The sequence below is a fragment of the Aethina tumida genome, chromosome 4 (genome assembly GCF_024364675.1).
Source record: "Aethina tumida isolate Nest 87 chromosome 4, icAetTumi1.1, whole genome shotgun sequence".
NCBI lineage: Eukaryota > Metazoa > Arthropoda > Insecta > Coleoptera > Nitidulidae > Aethina > Aethina tumida.
Window position 1 is genome coordinate 29,602,028 of NC_065438.1, and position 14,476 is coordinate 29,616,503.

General features: G+C 39.3%; 7 protein-coding genes and 1 long non-coding RNA gene across 10 annotated transcripts; 4 read left to right on the top strand and 4 right to left on the bottom strand.

The window, feature by feature from the left end:
- Positions 1–108: 108 nt before the first annotated feature.
- On the top strand, positions 109–880 carry LOC126265287 (uncharacterized). The gene is made up of 3 exons (XR_007547819.1): positions 109–231; positions 652–750; positions 815–880. It is a non-coding gene; the product is annotated as an uncharacterized LOC126265287 (long non-coding RNA).
- Positions 881–1,117: 237 nt separating this feature from the next.
- LOC109603054 (elongation factor Ts, mitochondrial) lies at positions 1,118–2,695 on the top strand. 2 transcript variants are annotated; one of them, XM_049966241.1, is made up of 5 exons: positions 1,118–1,253; positions 1,526–1,666; positions 1,716–1,970; positions 2,043–2,289; positions 2,363–2,695. In XM_049966241.1, the coding sequence occupies exons 1-5, from the start codon at positions 1,251–1,253 to the stop codon at positions 2,647–2,649; spliced, it is 933 nt and encodes a 310-aa protein (XP_049822198.1). In that variant the 5' UTR covers positions 1,118–1,250; the 3' UTR covers positions 2,650–2,695. The 2 variants fall into 2 exon arrangements, with proteins under 2 accessions (XP_049822198.1, XP_019875063.1); XM_020019504.2 differs by lacking the exon at positions 1,118–1,253 and having other exon boundaries at positions 1,388–1,666.
- A 371-nt stretch (positions 2,696–3,066) lies between these two features.
- LOC126265284 (uncharacterized) lies at positions 3,067–3,637 on the bottom strand. Its single transcript, XM_049966244.1, has one exon. The coding sequence runs from the start codon at positions 3,506–3,508 to the stop codon at positions 3,257–3,259; it is 252 nt and encodes an 83-aa protein (XP_049822201.1). The 5' UTR covers positions 3,509–3,637; the 3' UTR covers positions 3,067–3,256.
- A 64-nt stretch (positions 3,638–3,701) lies between these two features.
- On the bottom strand, positions 3,702–4,442 carry LOC126265283 (uncharacterized). Its single transcript, XM_049966243.1, has 2 exons — positions 4,186–4,442; positions 3,702–4,036 (listed from the first exon to the last, which is right to left on the bottom strand). Exons 1-2 carry the CDS (start codon positions 4,354–4,356, stop codon positions 3,788–3,790), a joined length of 420 nt encoding a protein of 139 aa, XP_049822200.1. The 5' UTR covers positions 4,357–4,442; the 3' UTR covers positions 3,702–3,787.
- Positions 4,443–4,516: 74 nt separating this feature from the next.
- On the bottom strand, positions 4,517–8,185 carry LOC109603064 (serine/threonine-protein kinase Pak). The gene is made up of 6 exons (XM_020019515.2): positions 8,027–8,185; positions 7,650–7,915; positions 6,483–7,135; positions 6,035–6,414; positions 5,642–5,976; positions 4,517–5,570 (listed from the first exon to the last, which is right to left on the bottom strand). Exons 2-6 carry the CDS (start codon positions 7,908–7,910, stop codon positions 5,487–5,489), a joined length of 1,713 nt encoding a protein of 570 aa, XP_019875074.1. The 5' UTR covers positions 7,911–7,915; positions 8,027–8,185; the 3' UTR covers positions 4,517–5,486.
- A 319-nt stretch (positions 8,186–8,504) lies between these two features.
- On the top strand, positions 8,505–9,901 carry LOC109603053 (ras-related GTP-binding protein A). The gene is made up of 3 exons (XM_020019503.2): positions 8,505–8,654; positions 8,705–8,804; positions 8,861–9,901. The coding sequence occupies exons 1-3, from the start codon at positions 8,643–8,645 to the stop codon at positions 9,670–9,672; spliced, it is 924 nt and encodes a 307-aa protein (XP_019875062.1). The 5' UTR covers positions 8,505–8,642; the 3' UTR covers positions 9,673–9,901.
- A 283-nt stretch (positions 9,902–10,184) lies between these two features.
- Positions 10,185–11,772, top strand: LOC109607648 (beta carbonic anhydrase 1). Its single transcript, XM_020024123.2, has 4 exons — positions 10,185–10,674; positions 10,763–10,847; positions 11,026–11,213; positions 11,272–11,772. Exons 1-4 carry the CDS (start codon positions 10,582–10,584, stop codon positions 11,671–11,673), a joined length of 768 nt encoding a protein of 255 aa, XP_019879682.1. The 5' UTR covers positions 10,185–10,581; the 3' UTR covers positions 11,674–11,772.
- Positions 11,761–14,124, bottom strand: LOC109607645 (eEF1A lysine and N-terminal methyltransferase homolog). Of its 2 annotated transcripts, none has more exons than XM_020024119.2 (6): positions 13,987–14,124; positions 13,815–13,937; positions 13,064–13,762; positions 12,801–12,984; positions 12,111–12,735; positions 11,761–12,047 (listed from the first exon to the last, which is right to left on the bottom strand). In XM_020024119.2, exons 1-6 carry the CDS (start codon positions 14,076–14,078, stop codon positions 11,773–11,775), a joined length of 1,998 nt encoding a protein of 665 aa, XP_019879678.2. In that variant the 5' UTR covers positions 14,079–14,124; the 3' UTR covers positions 11,761–11,772. The 2 variants fall into 2 exon arrangements, with proteins under 2 accessions (XP_019879678.2, XP_019875061.2); XM_020019502.2 differs by having other exon boundaries at positions 14,006–14,098.
- Between the last annotated feature and the right edge of the window lie 352 nt (positions 14,125–14,476).

A 14,476-nucleotide genomic window follows, 5' to 3' on the forward strand; every position in this document is an offset into this window, starting at 1 on the left:
AAAAATATTCGGCACAGACTTACGTAATTACATAAGTTGTCGCAAGGGGTGAGTCGTCCTTGAGTCGTGTCGTGAAATCAGTCAGTACGTTATCGAACCGAGTATCGATCGGTCGGTGCGCTAATTTATTCGGTGGTGCGGTCGGTTTAGTCATTTTTGCGATTAATTAGTGATGTGTTTAGTGCTTTAATTGATAAGTGGATACGTTTATACCCTTTAAGATGGTTAACGGTACGTCTTTTTACACTCATTTATTATAAGACAGACAATTGATTAGGTTAATTAAGGATTTCAATTACATAGATATTAGATAAGAGTTACCGGTAAGTCTTCGGTAAACCACTTTGAATTTCATTTGAAGAGTTCTTTTTACTGTTGGACAAATTAACTCATTTAAACTTTCAAACAATGTAGACTCGTATATTAAATAATGGGAAAAATATAAAATACAATATTTTCACTCGTTCTAATTAAACTCGGAAATGAATTCAACATTGTCCCGATCGATAAAAACTTATTTCGATCAAATTAACTTATATAAATTTTATGTTTTATGTTTACTATTTAGTTATTCATTATTAAATCAAATATAAGCTATACGTTTTAATCAAATTGCATTATGATTTATTATTATTATTATTATTGTTACAGAGGAGCAAATAATTCTTATAAATACCTTGGATACGTTTAGCCTGATGACTCAATGTACCATTGGAAAGACGATAAGGCAACAGGAAAAGGGCATTAAAGGTAATGATAATTTTATTTATCAATGTAACATCAATTTTAATAGAACGTTTTTGAATGATTTCAGGTGGGTTCAGAACGAGACTAGTTAATCTGGCAACTGGCAACGCAAAGTGAGTTTTTCAACAATCTGGGTAATTGGAAAATTACCTTCTCTTTCAGCTTAAATAAAAAAGTAACTAACTTATTAATTTTAATCACCACACTTATTTTTCCTTCCCCACCATAATAAAATAATATTTTCAGACTTAAAATGTTCAGTTGTAGCACTTCTTGTATTATGTGTTGTGCGCTTATGAAGTCAAATAATTTAAGTAAATTACCAATTTATTTAAATGTTTGTGTATGACATTTATCGCTTGAAATCACGTATAAAATATGTAAGGAATACGTTTACGGATTTGGCAACGCTGTTCAATGAATAAAGTTATGTCATTCGATTAAAGTGAGGTTAGAAGTGGTGTACCGGAGTTGGTCACTTTAAAAAAAGAAAAACAAGAAAAATGGTACGTTTTACAGACCTTCAATTAGCTGACACCAAACATTTCATAGCAAACTTGACAATCGACTGCCTGACAACTGTTGTTTTATTCGAGTGTGTTGAAACAAATGTTTTGTCGAACCTGGCAACAGTTGCCAGAATAAATAAAACATTAAATCGATTTCGGCACGTTCGGTCAGATAGTCAGATCAAAATTTTTGCGAACACAAAATGATCCATTACGCATACGGTTTCGGAGTTATAGCCGCCCTAATCGTTGCGTTCATCCTCCAACAGATATGCACGAGAGTATGGACGCGATTCTTTTCGTCCACAAGCCAAGAGAAATCGGTGTTGGCGGCGCTCCGAAAGAAAACCGGTTACACATTCTCCAACTGTAAGAAAGCTCTTGAAATGCACAACAACGACCTGGAAAAGGTGAGTGTTCCCTTGTTTTGTACAAGGGTTGAGAATCGTTTGGTTTCAGGCTGAGGTTTGGTTAAGAGAACAGGCTCAGGCTTTGGGTTGGTCGAAGGCAACAAAATTAGAAGGTAGACAAACGTCGCAGGGTTTAATTGGAGTCGCCGTTAATAAATCGCACGGAGTCCTAGTGGAAGTAAACTGCGAAACAGATTTCGTGGCCCGGAACCAGGAGTTTCGGAAAATCGTTGAAACGGCAACAAAAGTTTGCCTCAACTTTTCTCATTCCCAGGCGCGCCCACAAACCAAATCCGTCTCCCGGGTAAGAACCGCAGTCATCCGATCCAATTACTGATTATTATTCCTTCCTTATTGACTGACTCGTTCGTTCCAGACCATTCAGAGTAGCTTGAGTGCAGAGCAGTTGGGCAGTCTGAAGGCCGACGACGGTAAACCCCTATCCGATCACTTGGCACTCATGATCGGCGTTGTCGGGGAAAACGCGTCCCTGAAACGCGCGACATGTTTACAAGCCGGTGAGGATACAAAAATTGTCGGATACGCGCATCCATCGGGAAATTCACAAGGCAACGTGCTCTTCGGACGACTTTGTGGTTTAATTGCGCTTAAATCTAACTCAGGTAAAAGGACTATTTCTCTCTTTCTGTGTCGTCCTCGATGGCCCCGCTAATTTGTTTGTTTCACGAAAAACAGATAATATGGATAACGAAAGTTTAGAAGACTTGGGGAAGAAACTGTGCCAACACGTGGTCGGCATGAATCCCCTCAAAATTGGCAGTGCTAAAGACAAACCTGCGGCGAAAAGGGACGAAGAAACGTGCCTGATTCACCAGGACTACCTTTTGGACGAATCGATGACTGTACAAGAAGTTTTGAACAAGCACCAAGTCGAGATAGTCGATTTCAAGAGATTCGAGTGCGGAGAAGGCTCGCCTCTTATCACTGAACAGCCCATCGATTTTGTAGAGACTTGCCAGTAGTAATGGATCGTTTTTATCAAATAAATTTGTTGCGTTTAGAAATATATTACTTTTGTTTTTATTCTCCTAATTGTGCTCTACACACGGCAGGCACATTTTTGATATACACAGAACGAAAAGTTTTTTACTAAAATATAACAGATTTAGAAATTTCGTTGTGTTCATCTTAAAATATGGACACCAAAATCGCAAAGCAAATAAAAAACGGCCAACGTGCCACTCATGCTAGTTAGTGAAACGTCAGAAAATAATTCCAACAAACGTAGATATATTTAATGTTAAGACTAATTAAAAACCCGAACACATCTTTCAATCTGTGTGTGATTTGTTTCTTCGTTTTTCGAGAAGTTTACAAAAAATAAAACTAAATCTTTTTTTGCAAATTAATTTATTGGAAGTGTCAGGATGAACAGTCTTTAAATATATAGAAAGTTAGGTATCAAAATGGACAAAAGTGAATCTTCATTAAAGTCATTACAGTGAAATATTGATTAATAAAACATTGGTGGATTATTCAATCCAAAAAACGAAAACCTACATTACGAACGGTCAGTGTGTCAGGTGTTCAATCTACCAACTAAATACTAATTTTAAATGAACAAAGTTGTCAGTCGAACTGTTCGGCCTCGTAGATCATGCCCTCCGCAATGCGTTCGGCGATCGAGCGCTTCGTCTTGAACTGATAGTCGTTCTTCCAGAGCCAGATGCGGCAGTCCTTCTTCCACTTGTAGGCGACCTCGTGCATAGTGTGGCAGCGTCCTTTCGACTTTAGGATGTTGCCGTTCATCGTGACCATCGTGTTGGTGCCGATGTCCCTGGTCTCGAACGAGAACGACTGAGGATCGGCCCCGGCCATCATTTTATGTTGCAACAACTATTGCATTCCACTTACCAGTGGCAGAACCGATCCAGTATAAATGAGTTTTGAAAGTAAAACATCCATGGTGACTGCAAACAATGCCACTTAATTTTTTCCAAAGCCTACTAAAATAATAATGGTCACATTAGGCACGCACACTGGCAACTTGATAATAGTGGCAATAAAATGCGAATTAAAAATCCAATCCCATTTATTGGTATAATCACAAATACAAGTTATTAAAAGCACACATACATATTGGCAAAAATGGCACATCGTTTAAAATCTTGTGGGATTCATCTCTGCAACGGATCTGTTCCTCTTGAACTCGTCACTGTTCTTCCAGAGCCAGATGCGACAATCCTTCTTCCACTTGTAAGCGACCTCGAAGAGCGAATGTTTGCGTCCCTGCGAGTTCAGTATGTCGTATTTCATCGTGACCATTTGGTTCGCTCCCATGTCTTTCGTTTCGAAGAATTCGCCGTCGTTCGGGTCTTCGGTTTTATACAAGTCTTCCAACGTGAACGACTGAAATGATTATGATTTATTCATCAAACGAGTCAAGCGGGAACTTACAATTACACGGGGCATTATTATTAATTTGAAGCGATACGAGAGTCTATGGCATTTCAAGTAAAAACTCGTGTGTGTGTTTTTTATTTCAAATTTATACCGACCGTTTCTTTGTTGGCGATCTCTTCCATGCTCACGTTGCACGATTTCGCTTCTCTGAGTGACAAATTGAAAGGAAAAAGCGAGTCTATTTTGGTTTCCGAAACGGATCTTCTTAAAACCAGTCGTCCCGGTTTTATTAATGCTTTTCTGGGACTTAGATCTTCTGTGCTCATTTTTGAATCGGTGGGGGAGTAGTCTTCACAAAAATTATGCGGTGTATAAAATTAGTAAAGTAATAAATGACAGATAGACAGTCAGTCAGTCAGTCAGCCAGTTTGTGTCAAAAGTGTCATATAGAGAAGAGGAGAGGAGAGACGGAAAGAAAAAAGAATATGCTTATAAAATGATTTTATTTCATACCACACACTATCTTTCATTGGCAACAATATGTCTACGCAATCACATATGTTTTGTTCATAAATACTAGTGCAAAAATACTATAACTAGTTTTCTGACTCATTCATCCATCTTCATTTACACTGTAGACCCCTTTTTCAGGCGTTTATATATTTATGTATTTGTTTTAAATCCATTATCTCGTAAAAAATATATATTAGAATGAAATACAATAAATAAATGGCGTTTATATAAAATATAATAGATTGACAATGAAAGCAATAAACAAAATGTAATGAATACGTATAAAAATAGTGATAATAAATACTACAAGTCTAATAAGAACTCATTAGCGATAAAACATGTGAAAGGATGGAACTGCCTGCCCAGCTCAAGACAATTTTTAAAGCGGGAAACCAATATTTTGTTGGAGCCTAGACTAATCTCTAGACACGGTTTTAATTCGAACCAGCATACATTCAATATGCTTTTAACGTATGAAAAATAAATGTCCAGAGTACAACAACAAATTCGATAACAATGAAAATAACAATGGAACTGCGATCAGCAGTTTGTAGTTTGTCGGGCCCGAAAAGCGGAGCGTGGCGACGCGTCAATGGCAACGGTACTAGGATTACGTAACGCGGATGATGAACGAATACAAATTTTGCAGCACTACAACTTTATACAGTATCACAGAACGTCTAAATTTCGAACGTTTTGTCGACGGCGTCGTCGCCTCCTCCGGACCCGCGTGTGCATTATTGTGAAATTAGGCACAGTCTCCTGTCATTTATACAAACATGGCTCTATTTTTAAATGCTTACGTCCCTAAGAAAATAGCACCCGCGCAGCCGTGGAAACGAATTAACGAATTCGGACAGTCTCGCGGGCTGCACGGGATATAGTCTGTCACAAGTATATAATACAGTAGTAAGAAGGCGGCCCCGGAAGGCGCACTCGGCTATCAGTGACCTTTTGCGGCGTCCTTTGCCGCCAAGATCAGAGGCGTCAGACTCGTCAGCGGCCGTGCCAGCTTCAAAAACGGGTGCTGAAACAAACAGGAACGGTCAATGGGCAATTCGGCAATCGGCCGGCTACTCGGCGGAAGAAAGTTCCTACCTTGAGAAGTTCGCGTGCCGAAGCGCGTTTGTCGACGTCGACGGCCAAACAGGCGTCGAGGAAGTCGAGGAAGCCCTCGGACAGTTTCTCCCGCTCCTTGATCTCCGGCTTGCCGTTCGTGGCGATCAGGTAGAGGGCGCGCAGGGGGTTCTCGTTCAGATAGGGCGGTTCGCCCTCGATCATCTCGATGGCCATTATGCCCAACGACCACACGTCTACCTTAGGGCCGTATTGCTTTCTGGTGACCACTTCCGGCGCCATCCAGTACGGAGTGCCCACCATCGTCGTCCGCTTCGACTGTTCCGGACTAATTTGAGCGCAAAACCCGAAGTCGGCTGTAACGAGGAGATCAATGAAACGAACGCCGTTTAGCTACTACGGTCGGCTACTTACTTAACTTGACCGAGCCCTCCAGGCCCAGCAGAATATTGTCAGACTTGATGTCCCTGTGTATCACTTGGTTGGAGTGGAGGAAGTCCAAAGCCTGGAGCACCTCGCGACAGACGGCCGCGATCTGACCCTCGTCCATACATGTCTCGGTCACCACGTCGGTCAGGGAACCGCCCGGCAAGTATTCCATCACAACCCAGAGTTCCTCGTTCACCAGATAGCTGTCCAAATAGTTGACCACGTTGCTGTGCTTGTTTTCTCTCATGACTAGAATCTCGTTGATGATCAGTTCTTTTTTCGGCTGCTGCGACAAGTTCATCTGTTTGATGGCCACCTGCATGCCCGTCGAATTGTCGATCGCCGTGTACACGGTTCCCGACGCCCTATACCAAAACACACACGAACAGATCGTTAAGATGTGCATGCGACGCACATACAAGTGCTACGTTACCCTTGTCCGATCTTCTCCAGCTTGACATATTTCCTGGTGGGATCGCCCACGGACACGATGCTGCGCAACTTCTCCAGTATCTCCTCGTCGGACATTTTCTTCTTGCGTTTCTCGGAGGCGGCGCGCGACATCTCCGAGCCCTGTTGATTCTTGTTGCGGTCGAGGGCGGGCGCACCCGGCGCCTGCTGCGGAGCCGCGCCTCCATTCGAGTTGGCGCCCAGCGCGTGAAGGTGCGCCGTTTGCGAGGCGCCGTGCGCCGGACTGAGGCCGTGCGGTGGCGTCGGATTCGCGTCGTCCACCGGTTTCGTGTAAATGCTTTTGGTGCGCTCGGGACGACTGGCGATGGGCGGGGGCGGAACGTCTTCCTCGATTTCGGAGCTGGGTGCGTGGGCGGGACTGTGGTAGATGTGGATGCCGCTCTCGCCGTCCGTCGGCGTCGTGCTGCTCGGACTCGAACTCGACACGCGGCTCAACGACGAACCCGAATGCGTGGTGGTGGTGGCCTTGGTCATGTACTTGGTGTTCGACTGTTCCTTCGGCTGCTGATCGTAGAACGTCGTTATGGCATCGATGACCGCCTGCGGGTTGTTCTTCTGCTCTTGCTTCGTAATGTTAGAGCTTTGCAACAGTCTAGACCACGCTTCCGGCATACCCTATAAGTAACGAGAACAAAAATTGTTGTCAGTGTGACTCGCAGACCACGCACCGATGCTCACCTACTTCTAATGTGCATACTAATGCTAACAAACTAAAATTATACGCGAATCGCTGATTGATTGTTGTTTAATTCAATTTTATTTATCTTTCCAAGTGAAAAACTAACAGAATTAAAATTCATACACCATATCAATGCAGCAATATTTACTTTAAGTGATATATTAGATAGTCAAACATGTTTACAATCAATGATTCACGGACAAACAACGAATTTATTGTAAATGTAAAACGCGTTAAAAATGAATATTTGATCATGCAGTGACCGAAAGTCATACTGTATGTGCTTGGAATTCTAGATGCAACTAAACAAAAACATCTTTACTTTACTTACTTTCAGGGGCAGCTTGGAACAAAATGTTCAACAATTAATTGAATCAATTTAAAAAAAAAAACAAGCGCCTACATTGAACAAGTTTCAAATGAATGTAGTAAAAAGTGCGGAAAACTTACCGTAAATTCGCCAGTGACGGGATCAAAACCGACGTGAACAGTGTGCTGAAAATCAGTCGGGTAAGATATATTGGGCTTTTCAGAGGCATAGACGGACTTAGCGGTTTTCTTTGATTTCGGCGTCTTTTTTTTCTTGTCTATGTCCTCGGGCTCCTTCGGCAGCGGCCTGTCCACCGCTATCGAACTGTTGACCAGGTCTGTGCCCCTGTTCGAGGTCAATCGAACAGGGGGTGCTGGTGGCTTTTCGTCATCCGATGACATTATCACTGAAATTGAAAAACGAGTTCGTTTTGAGCATTCTTTGCAGACAATTCTTGGGAGGGGCACTTATTTCGTTTCCCAGTTAAGAAAGAAAGGCCGTTGTGAATGGTACTCACCCTAATTGTTACAGGCACTGTATATACGAAACCAAGTGAAATCGCGTATTTTCGCGTGCGATTTTCAATTTTAATCTTAAACTTAAACGGGGTACTCTAGAGGAAGATATGTACAAAATCCATATCTAAAAACAGATAAGAATTTTGATGACCACCATTTTAGTCATGTTTAAAATGATGGACCACTATCTGATCTTCTTTCATCTCTGTTTATTTCGTCACATAGAGGGAGATAAAAAATACGGACGTATGTTGAACAATCTATTGACAGTCACAACTGGTAGGGATTTTTTATTTGTCACCGTACTAAAAACACTGTACCATTGGACGTGTCCATTTCCTATACTTTTATTTATTGTTAAAACAATCACAAATAATGTTACAAACCCCAAAAAGTAGCTACTCACATTTTCATTCGTAACATTTTTAAAATAACTTTGTAATTTGTGCATCTATTTTGTATGTGACAGCTATTAGGGATTTTAAGGCTAAATACACTCAGGTTTGTTATTCTGTGATGTGATGTCTGGGTCATATTGTTGTGGAACTGTGTGTTGACATTTCATCTTCTAATTAATTAAGAAAAAGTAATTGACTGAAAAACAAAAAGATCAAAATGAAGAAAAAGGTGAGAAAATTGAAACGATTAGTACGTTTTCGTAAAAGAAATCGTTACAGGTGCTCCTTATGGGTAAAAGTGGATCCGGAAAAACCAGTATGAGATCCATAATATTTGCAAATTATATTGCGAGGGACACACGACGTCTGGGAGCTACAAGTACATAATAAATTTCAGAACGTCTCGTTAACTTATCTAATGGTTATAATTTTTAGTTGATGTTGAACATTCTCATGTGAGATTCCTGGGAAATCTGGTATTGAATTTGTGGGATTGCGGCGGTCAAGAAGCATTCATGGAGAATTATTTCGCTTCGCAACGCGACAATATTTTTCGAAACGTCGAAGTTCTGATCTACGTATTTGACGTGGAAAGTAGGGAATTGGAAAAAGATATGCACTATTATCAGACATGTGTGGAAGCCATAATGCAAAACTCATCGAATGCCAAAATCTTCTGTCTCATTCACAAAATGGACTTGGTGACAGAGGAGCAGAGGGATATAATTTTTAAAGAGAGGGAAAATGACTTGAAAGAATTGAGCAAACCTATGGAATGTACATGTTTCAGAACCTCAATCTGGGATGAAACTCTGTACCGTGCCTGGTCCAGCATTGTTTACATGTTAATCCCAAATGTTGAGGAATTGGAGCACAGCTTGCAACAATTTGCCAACATAGTTGATGCTGATGAGGTGTTGCTGTTCGAAAGAGCCACATTTTTAGTCATATCACATTGTCAGAGAAAACATCACAGAGACGTGCACAGATTTGAAAAAGTCTCAAACATAATAAAACAGTTCAAACTGTCATGTTCCAAATTGGCTGCCCAGTTTCAAAGCATGGAAGTTAGGAATTCTGCCTTTGCAGCTTACATTGATATGTTTACGAGTAATACATATGTAATGGTTTGCATGTCTGATCCACAGATTCCATCAGAAGTGACTTTAATCAATATCAGAAATGCCAGGAAGCACTTTGAAAAACTGGAAAAAGTTTCCAGTTCAGCTCCGTCGATTGGGCGCTAAATCTAACTACAAAATGCGTTTGGTGCCGACTTCTTTTTATTGGAGCTGTGTTAAAATTGATGAATACTGTTGGATATTTGCAACCACTCTTTTTCTCACTTTGGTTTCGAACCTATCAGGGTATTTATTAATTGCGGAAAATAAATTAAAAAATGTGAGAAAGGATCATGTATATTTTTATTATTGATTGTAAATATGTATGAAATTAATTAAATAATATTGTTTTAAATGTTATTATTATTTTATAAGTTCCTAATAAATATATATTTTAAAACAACTTTAAATAATGGTTATTAATGATTTTTAGAAAAATATAATATATATATAAATAAAATGAGAGAAATCGTATTTTATTACTAAAACAATATGTATATTCCTTGATTAGAAAAAGTTCAATTCCACTGCCTAATACTGTCTATCATGTTAAAATGTGGTTTAAACATTAAAGGTTCCTGTTTTATTAACAGTTTATCTTGCGACTTGCATAGAACGCATTTGTGCGTGTCTCAAAATAATTTTATTGCTTAGTCCTATTTTTTTTTCTTTTTTCTTATCAGAAATTTATTAAAAGACGACTCAGACAAGTGTGCGCTAATCGTACGTACTAGTTTGGTTAATCTTAGAAAAAGCGGACGATTAATGCGGATGAAGGTCAACACTATACATCCGAAAACAAAACAAGATAACGTTGACCCTAAATACGCGGTGATAATGGATTCGGTGCGAAAAAAGCGTTCGTACCATGTGCACACGATTCCGAATCAATAGAATTCGTTTCGAATTGGTATTGAAAACAAACTTTCTTGAACCTTGACTCAGTGTTGGTGGAAGGGGAAATTGATTGCATACGATTTTCCAAATAATATCGCAACGCGTCCGTCAACAAGTGTCCGGTGAGGAATTTTCGCTATGGACAAACTGTTAAAAGGGATTATGCGTTACAGAGAAGTGATAAAGGACAAAATGGTGCAGCAATTTGTACAAGTCAAAGACAATCCAACGGTAAGGAGGAACGTTCGATCGAATTCGACGTTTAATTAATTAATTAAATCTGAAAAACGCAACACGCGTCATTGAAAGTGTTTTTTAGCCGAAAGCCGTATTTTTCACGTGCATAGACAGCAGAATGATCCCAACGCGCTTCACACAAACTAACGTGGGTGATATGTTTATTGGTGAGAATGTTTTAGATAATGATAAATTTACAATACAAAGGACGCCGCGCGCATTTGAAATAATTATAATAATTCGACAACACGTGTGTTTCGTTTATTTCATTATTTATACACACACACACACACACATCCATCAATAATATTAGAAATATTACATATTTGCATCGTGTATTTTTAGTGAGAAATGCGGGAAACATAATCCCGCACTCGCAACATTTTATGGACGAGTTAACGACAAACGAACCGGCTGCTTTGGAATTGGGTTGCGTCGTCAACGACATAAGGCACATCATCGTTTGCGGACACAGCGATTGCAAAGCCATAAATCTTTTGTATAAACTGCAAGACAGCGAGTTCGCGTCGCAAGTATGTATTTATTAATGTGGCGTTAAAAAGATTATGTTTATGTATATGTTTTTCTTAGGACAACAGAAGGATATCTCCGTTGAGAGCGTGGTTGTGTTCGCACGCATTATCAAGTCTCGAGAAATTCCAGCAGCTGCAGGTCACAGACTATTCAAAACCATTAATTTTTCAAGCGGAAACGCCTTTAAGGAAATTCGTGGCATACATCGATCCGGACAATCAATTCTCAATAGAAGACAAACTGTCGCAGATTAATACGTTACAACAGCTCCAAAACATCGCCAGCTATGGCTTTTTAAAAAGAAGACTGGAAAAACATCAACTGCACATTCACGCTTTGTGGTTTGACATTTACACGGGCGATATTTATTACTTTAGCAGGGCGGCTAAAAAGTTTGTCATAATCGACGAAAATAATTTTGAAAAGTTGTTCCTAGAAGTCAACAAGTACTATTCTTAAATGTGATATCGTAATTTTATATATATTTTTCTATTTATATATCTCTATATTTTTATAAATAATAATAATGTTGTTAATGAAATACAGTTGTTCATTTTCTCAAGAGTTTATTTTTAAGGAACTGATATAATCGCTCACACAAATGTCACATTTCAAGTTTTTATTTTTGAAAAATTTATTTACGACTTTACACGATTCCATAAGAGACTGTTTGAGTTTCTCCTCCTCAATTTCATCCTTGGAGCAAATCATAATTTCATTGACGTCTGCTTCAAACTTGTAAGCCACAATCGTTTTGAATTTCTTTTTCAATTTCAAAAGAATTTCCGGCCTCAACGAAGTATCTCTCAGAACGATGTTCAGCACAAAGAGCCCTAAAAATTAAAGTCCACTGAACAGTCAAAAAACTGGATTAATGGCTTAAGAAGACAAATTACCTCTGTAATCCAATATTGTAACAATATCATCCAAAACACTGTCATCCAAAAATTGTTTGGGAGGACAACTCATACCTATCGACGTATCTTTACTGTCAACGTCGAAGAGTAACGCATTGATTTTCTTCTCACTGCGTACCGCATTTCTGATAAACTCGAGACCGTCTTCAATGACGACGCTCAACTTGTCGTTCTGCTGGAACCCAAACCAATCGGTGGCAATTTTCAGCATGTCCTTGTCGATGTCTACGCCCGTTATCTTCGCATTTGGAAGAAATTTGTGCAGAAACGAGCATAAATTTCCACCTCCAAGACCGATCACAGCGATAACGGCGTTTGTCAGTCCGTTAGCTGCCAAGTGCGCACCTACACTCATATAAATGTGATGCTGGCAGGATAAAAAGTTTAGATCCACAATTTCTTTTGGCTGTCCCTTTTTTAAGATCGTTTTCAGTTTGGCCTCAGACTGAATCACCATTTGAGTACTTGAAAAGAAGAGTCGTCTGAATTTTTCCTTCGTATCTGTTTCTACGTCTTCGATTATGTAACCGCCGGATAATTCCGATTTCCCTTCGTGTCTGACCGTCCTCTTGCCTACATCGGAACCCAAAGACAAAAACGGAATCTGCAACAATTAATCCGGATAGATCGATTTACGGGATTTTACAATCCACTACTTTGCAATTTAACCTTTTTCGTGGTCATATTAGCCGGAGCTAAATTACAAACGATATCGGACAGTTCGTCTTGGACCGCTTCGAATGAGTTGTACACTTGTCCGCGATGCATCGTAATAATTGCCAATCTGTTGTGTTTTGTCGTTTTTACCAAGCATTTACGTCCCGCTTTTGTCGAAAACATCCACTCAGCTTCTCTAAATGTATATACATCAGAAATAGTCGTATATATTTTATATGCAAAAATTAATAATAGTAATAATTTTTTTTTTTTACCTTCCTTGAGGTACAATAAATGCGGCGTACTGCGAATTTTTGGCAGCAGGCGAGACGTCAACAACGTAAACAGTGAACCGGGCTTTATCACTTCCAGGTACCATTAAATCAAAAGAAACTTCGTCATCTTCATTTAACAAGCTTCGCTTCAAGCCGGAACACACGAACGAGGCACGTTGTGCTCCACTTATATGAGTTTTTACATCTTCCACGGATTCCAAACGTTGCATCTTATCAAACGAACCCAGATTTAATTCTAGAATTTTTCTAGGTAAATCTTTAAATTTGGTACAGATTGTTATAAATACTGGAAAAGCGTTTTCACCATTTTCGATCGCTTTTTTTTCCGCATCAAAACAACGAACCGCTCTAAACATCCAATTGTTGGATGGAAAATAGCTTAAAAGTATATTTAAAATGTGTTCTTGCAAGAGGGTGACACATATGTATCGACCGCCTATTTTTAATACTCTTCTGATCTCTTCAAAGTATTTTGTTATGGTGGTAACTGTGTCTGGGTTGTCATTGGGCATTAAAGCATCCAACGTGCCTTTGTCCAATACTACATTAAATTGTTCATTGTCAAAAGTTGTGTTCAGTGCATCCATTTGCAGGTACTTCAAGTCGGGCCTGTCTTTTTCATTTTGCGACAACATTTGTCTTATAACAATTGGGGATATATCAATATTTGTGATTTTCCTGAAAACAGCGGACAAAATAAAAAGGTTACACTTTTGAGTACACTACAAACTCATATCCAATGTCATATAAGTCTTGGCCTAAAGCAGAGTTGCCACAGCCTGTGATCAGCACTTGATCTTGTTTTTTTATGTATTTATGTAAATGTTCTGATAGTTCCGGATATTCGCCATACCTGAAATATTAAATGATAAAATGTTGATGATTTTTTTAACAAATATTACCATTCAAATGCTTTGTTACCCCGTTTTTTGAAAAACGAGTCCCAATATTCTTTCTGGCTAAATTCCTCATGCGATTTCGGTAACAAATTCATCTTCGTTAATACGACCCGACGTTCCCGACTCTTTGAGGTTAAGTTTTTTAAAAGTGAGGTTAATTTTAATATTTTTCTGTCAATTATCAAAAGGTCGCAAATATAAACATTGTTGACGAAGATAAATACAAAGGTAACACATGAAAACAAATTATGCCTCCGCCACGAAAACAACATTGCAGTGTCATCATTTTCGATTGTATGTCCGAAAACAAAGTGGAACAATTTAAGCTGCTCAAAAAAGTGTGTTTCCTGCAATGGTCACAGTTTCAAAACGACAAAATCCGCATTCTACTTTTAAACACCAAAGGATCTGATAACAAATTCGAATTTGAGAACATATGCCTCTGTAATAAATCACTAGATTTTAGTGATCCACCTTTCGAAATCGATGACAT

Coding starts and splice junctions, on each gene's coding strand:
- LOC109603054 (XM_020019504.2), top strand. CDS start 1,460: ATGATCCATTACGCATACGGTTTCGGAGTTATAGCCGCCCTAATCGTT. Junction 1,667..1,715: donor ACAACAACGACCTGGAAAAG/GTGAGTGTTCCC, acceptor GTTTGGTTTCAG/GCTGAGGTTTGGTTAAGAGA. Junction 2,290..2,362: donor TGCGCTTAAATCTAACTCAG/GTAAAAGGACTA, acceptor CACGAAAAACAG/ATAATATGGATAACGAAAGT.
- LOC126265284 (XM_049966244.1), bottom strand. CDS start 3,508: ATGATGGCCGGGGCCGATCCTCAGTCGTTCTCGTTCGAGACCAGGGAC.
- LOC126265283 (XM_049966243.1), bottom strand. CDS start 4,356: ATGAGCACAGAAGATCTAAGTCCCAGAAAAGCATTAATAAAACCGGGA. Junction 4,037..4,185: donor AGATCGCCAACAAAGAAACG/GTCGGTATAAAT, acceptor TAATCATTTCAG/TCGTTCACGTTGGAAGACTT.
- LOC109603064 (XM_020019515.2), bottom strand. CDS start 7,910: ATGTCATCGGATGACGAAAAGCCACCAGCACCCCCTGTTCGATTGACC. Junction 7,136..7,649: donor CCGTCACTGGCGAATTTACG/GTAAGTTTTCCG, acceptor CGTTACTTATAG/GGTATGCCGGAAGCGTGGTC. Junction 5,571..5,641: donor CGGCACGCGAACTTCTCAAG/GTAGGAACTTTC, acceptor TGTTTGTTTCAG/CACCCGTTTTTGAAGCTGGC.
- LOC109603053 (XM_020019503.2), top strand. Junction 8,805..8,860: donor ACGACGTCTGGGAGCTACAA/GTACATAATAAA, acceptor TATAATTTTTAG/TTGATGTTGAACATTCTCAT.
- LOC109607648 (XM_020024123.2), top strand. CDS start 10,582: ATGGACAAACTGTTAAAAGGGATTATGCGTTACAGAGAAGTGATAAAG. Junction 10,675..10,762: donor AAGTCAAAGACAATCCAACG/GTAAGGAGGAAC, acceptor AGTGTTTTTTAG/CCGAAAGCCGTATTTTTCAC. Junction 10,848..11,025: donor CGTGGGTGATATGTTTATTG/GTGAGAATGTTT, acceptor GTGTATTTTTAG/TGAGAAATGCGGGAAACATA.
- LOC109607645 (XM_020024119.2), bottom strand. CDS start 14,078: ATGAATTTGTTACCGAAATCGCATGAGGAATTTAGCCAGAAAGAATAT. Junction 13,763..13,814: donor TTATATGACATTGGATATGA/GTTTGTAGTGTA, acceptor CGCTGTTTTCAG/GAAAATCACAAATATTGATA. Junction 12,048..12,110: donor TACAATATTGGATTACAGAG/GTAATTTGTCTT, acceptor TTTAATTTTTAG/GGCTCTTTGTGCTGAACATC.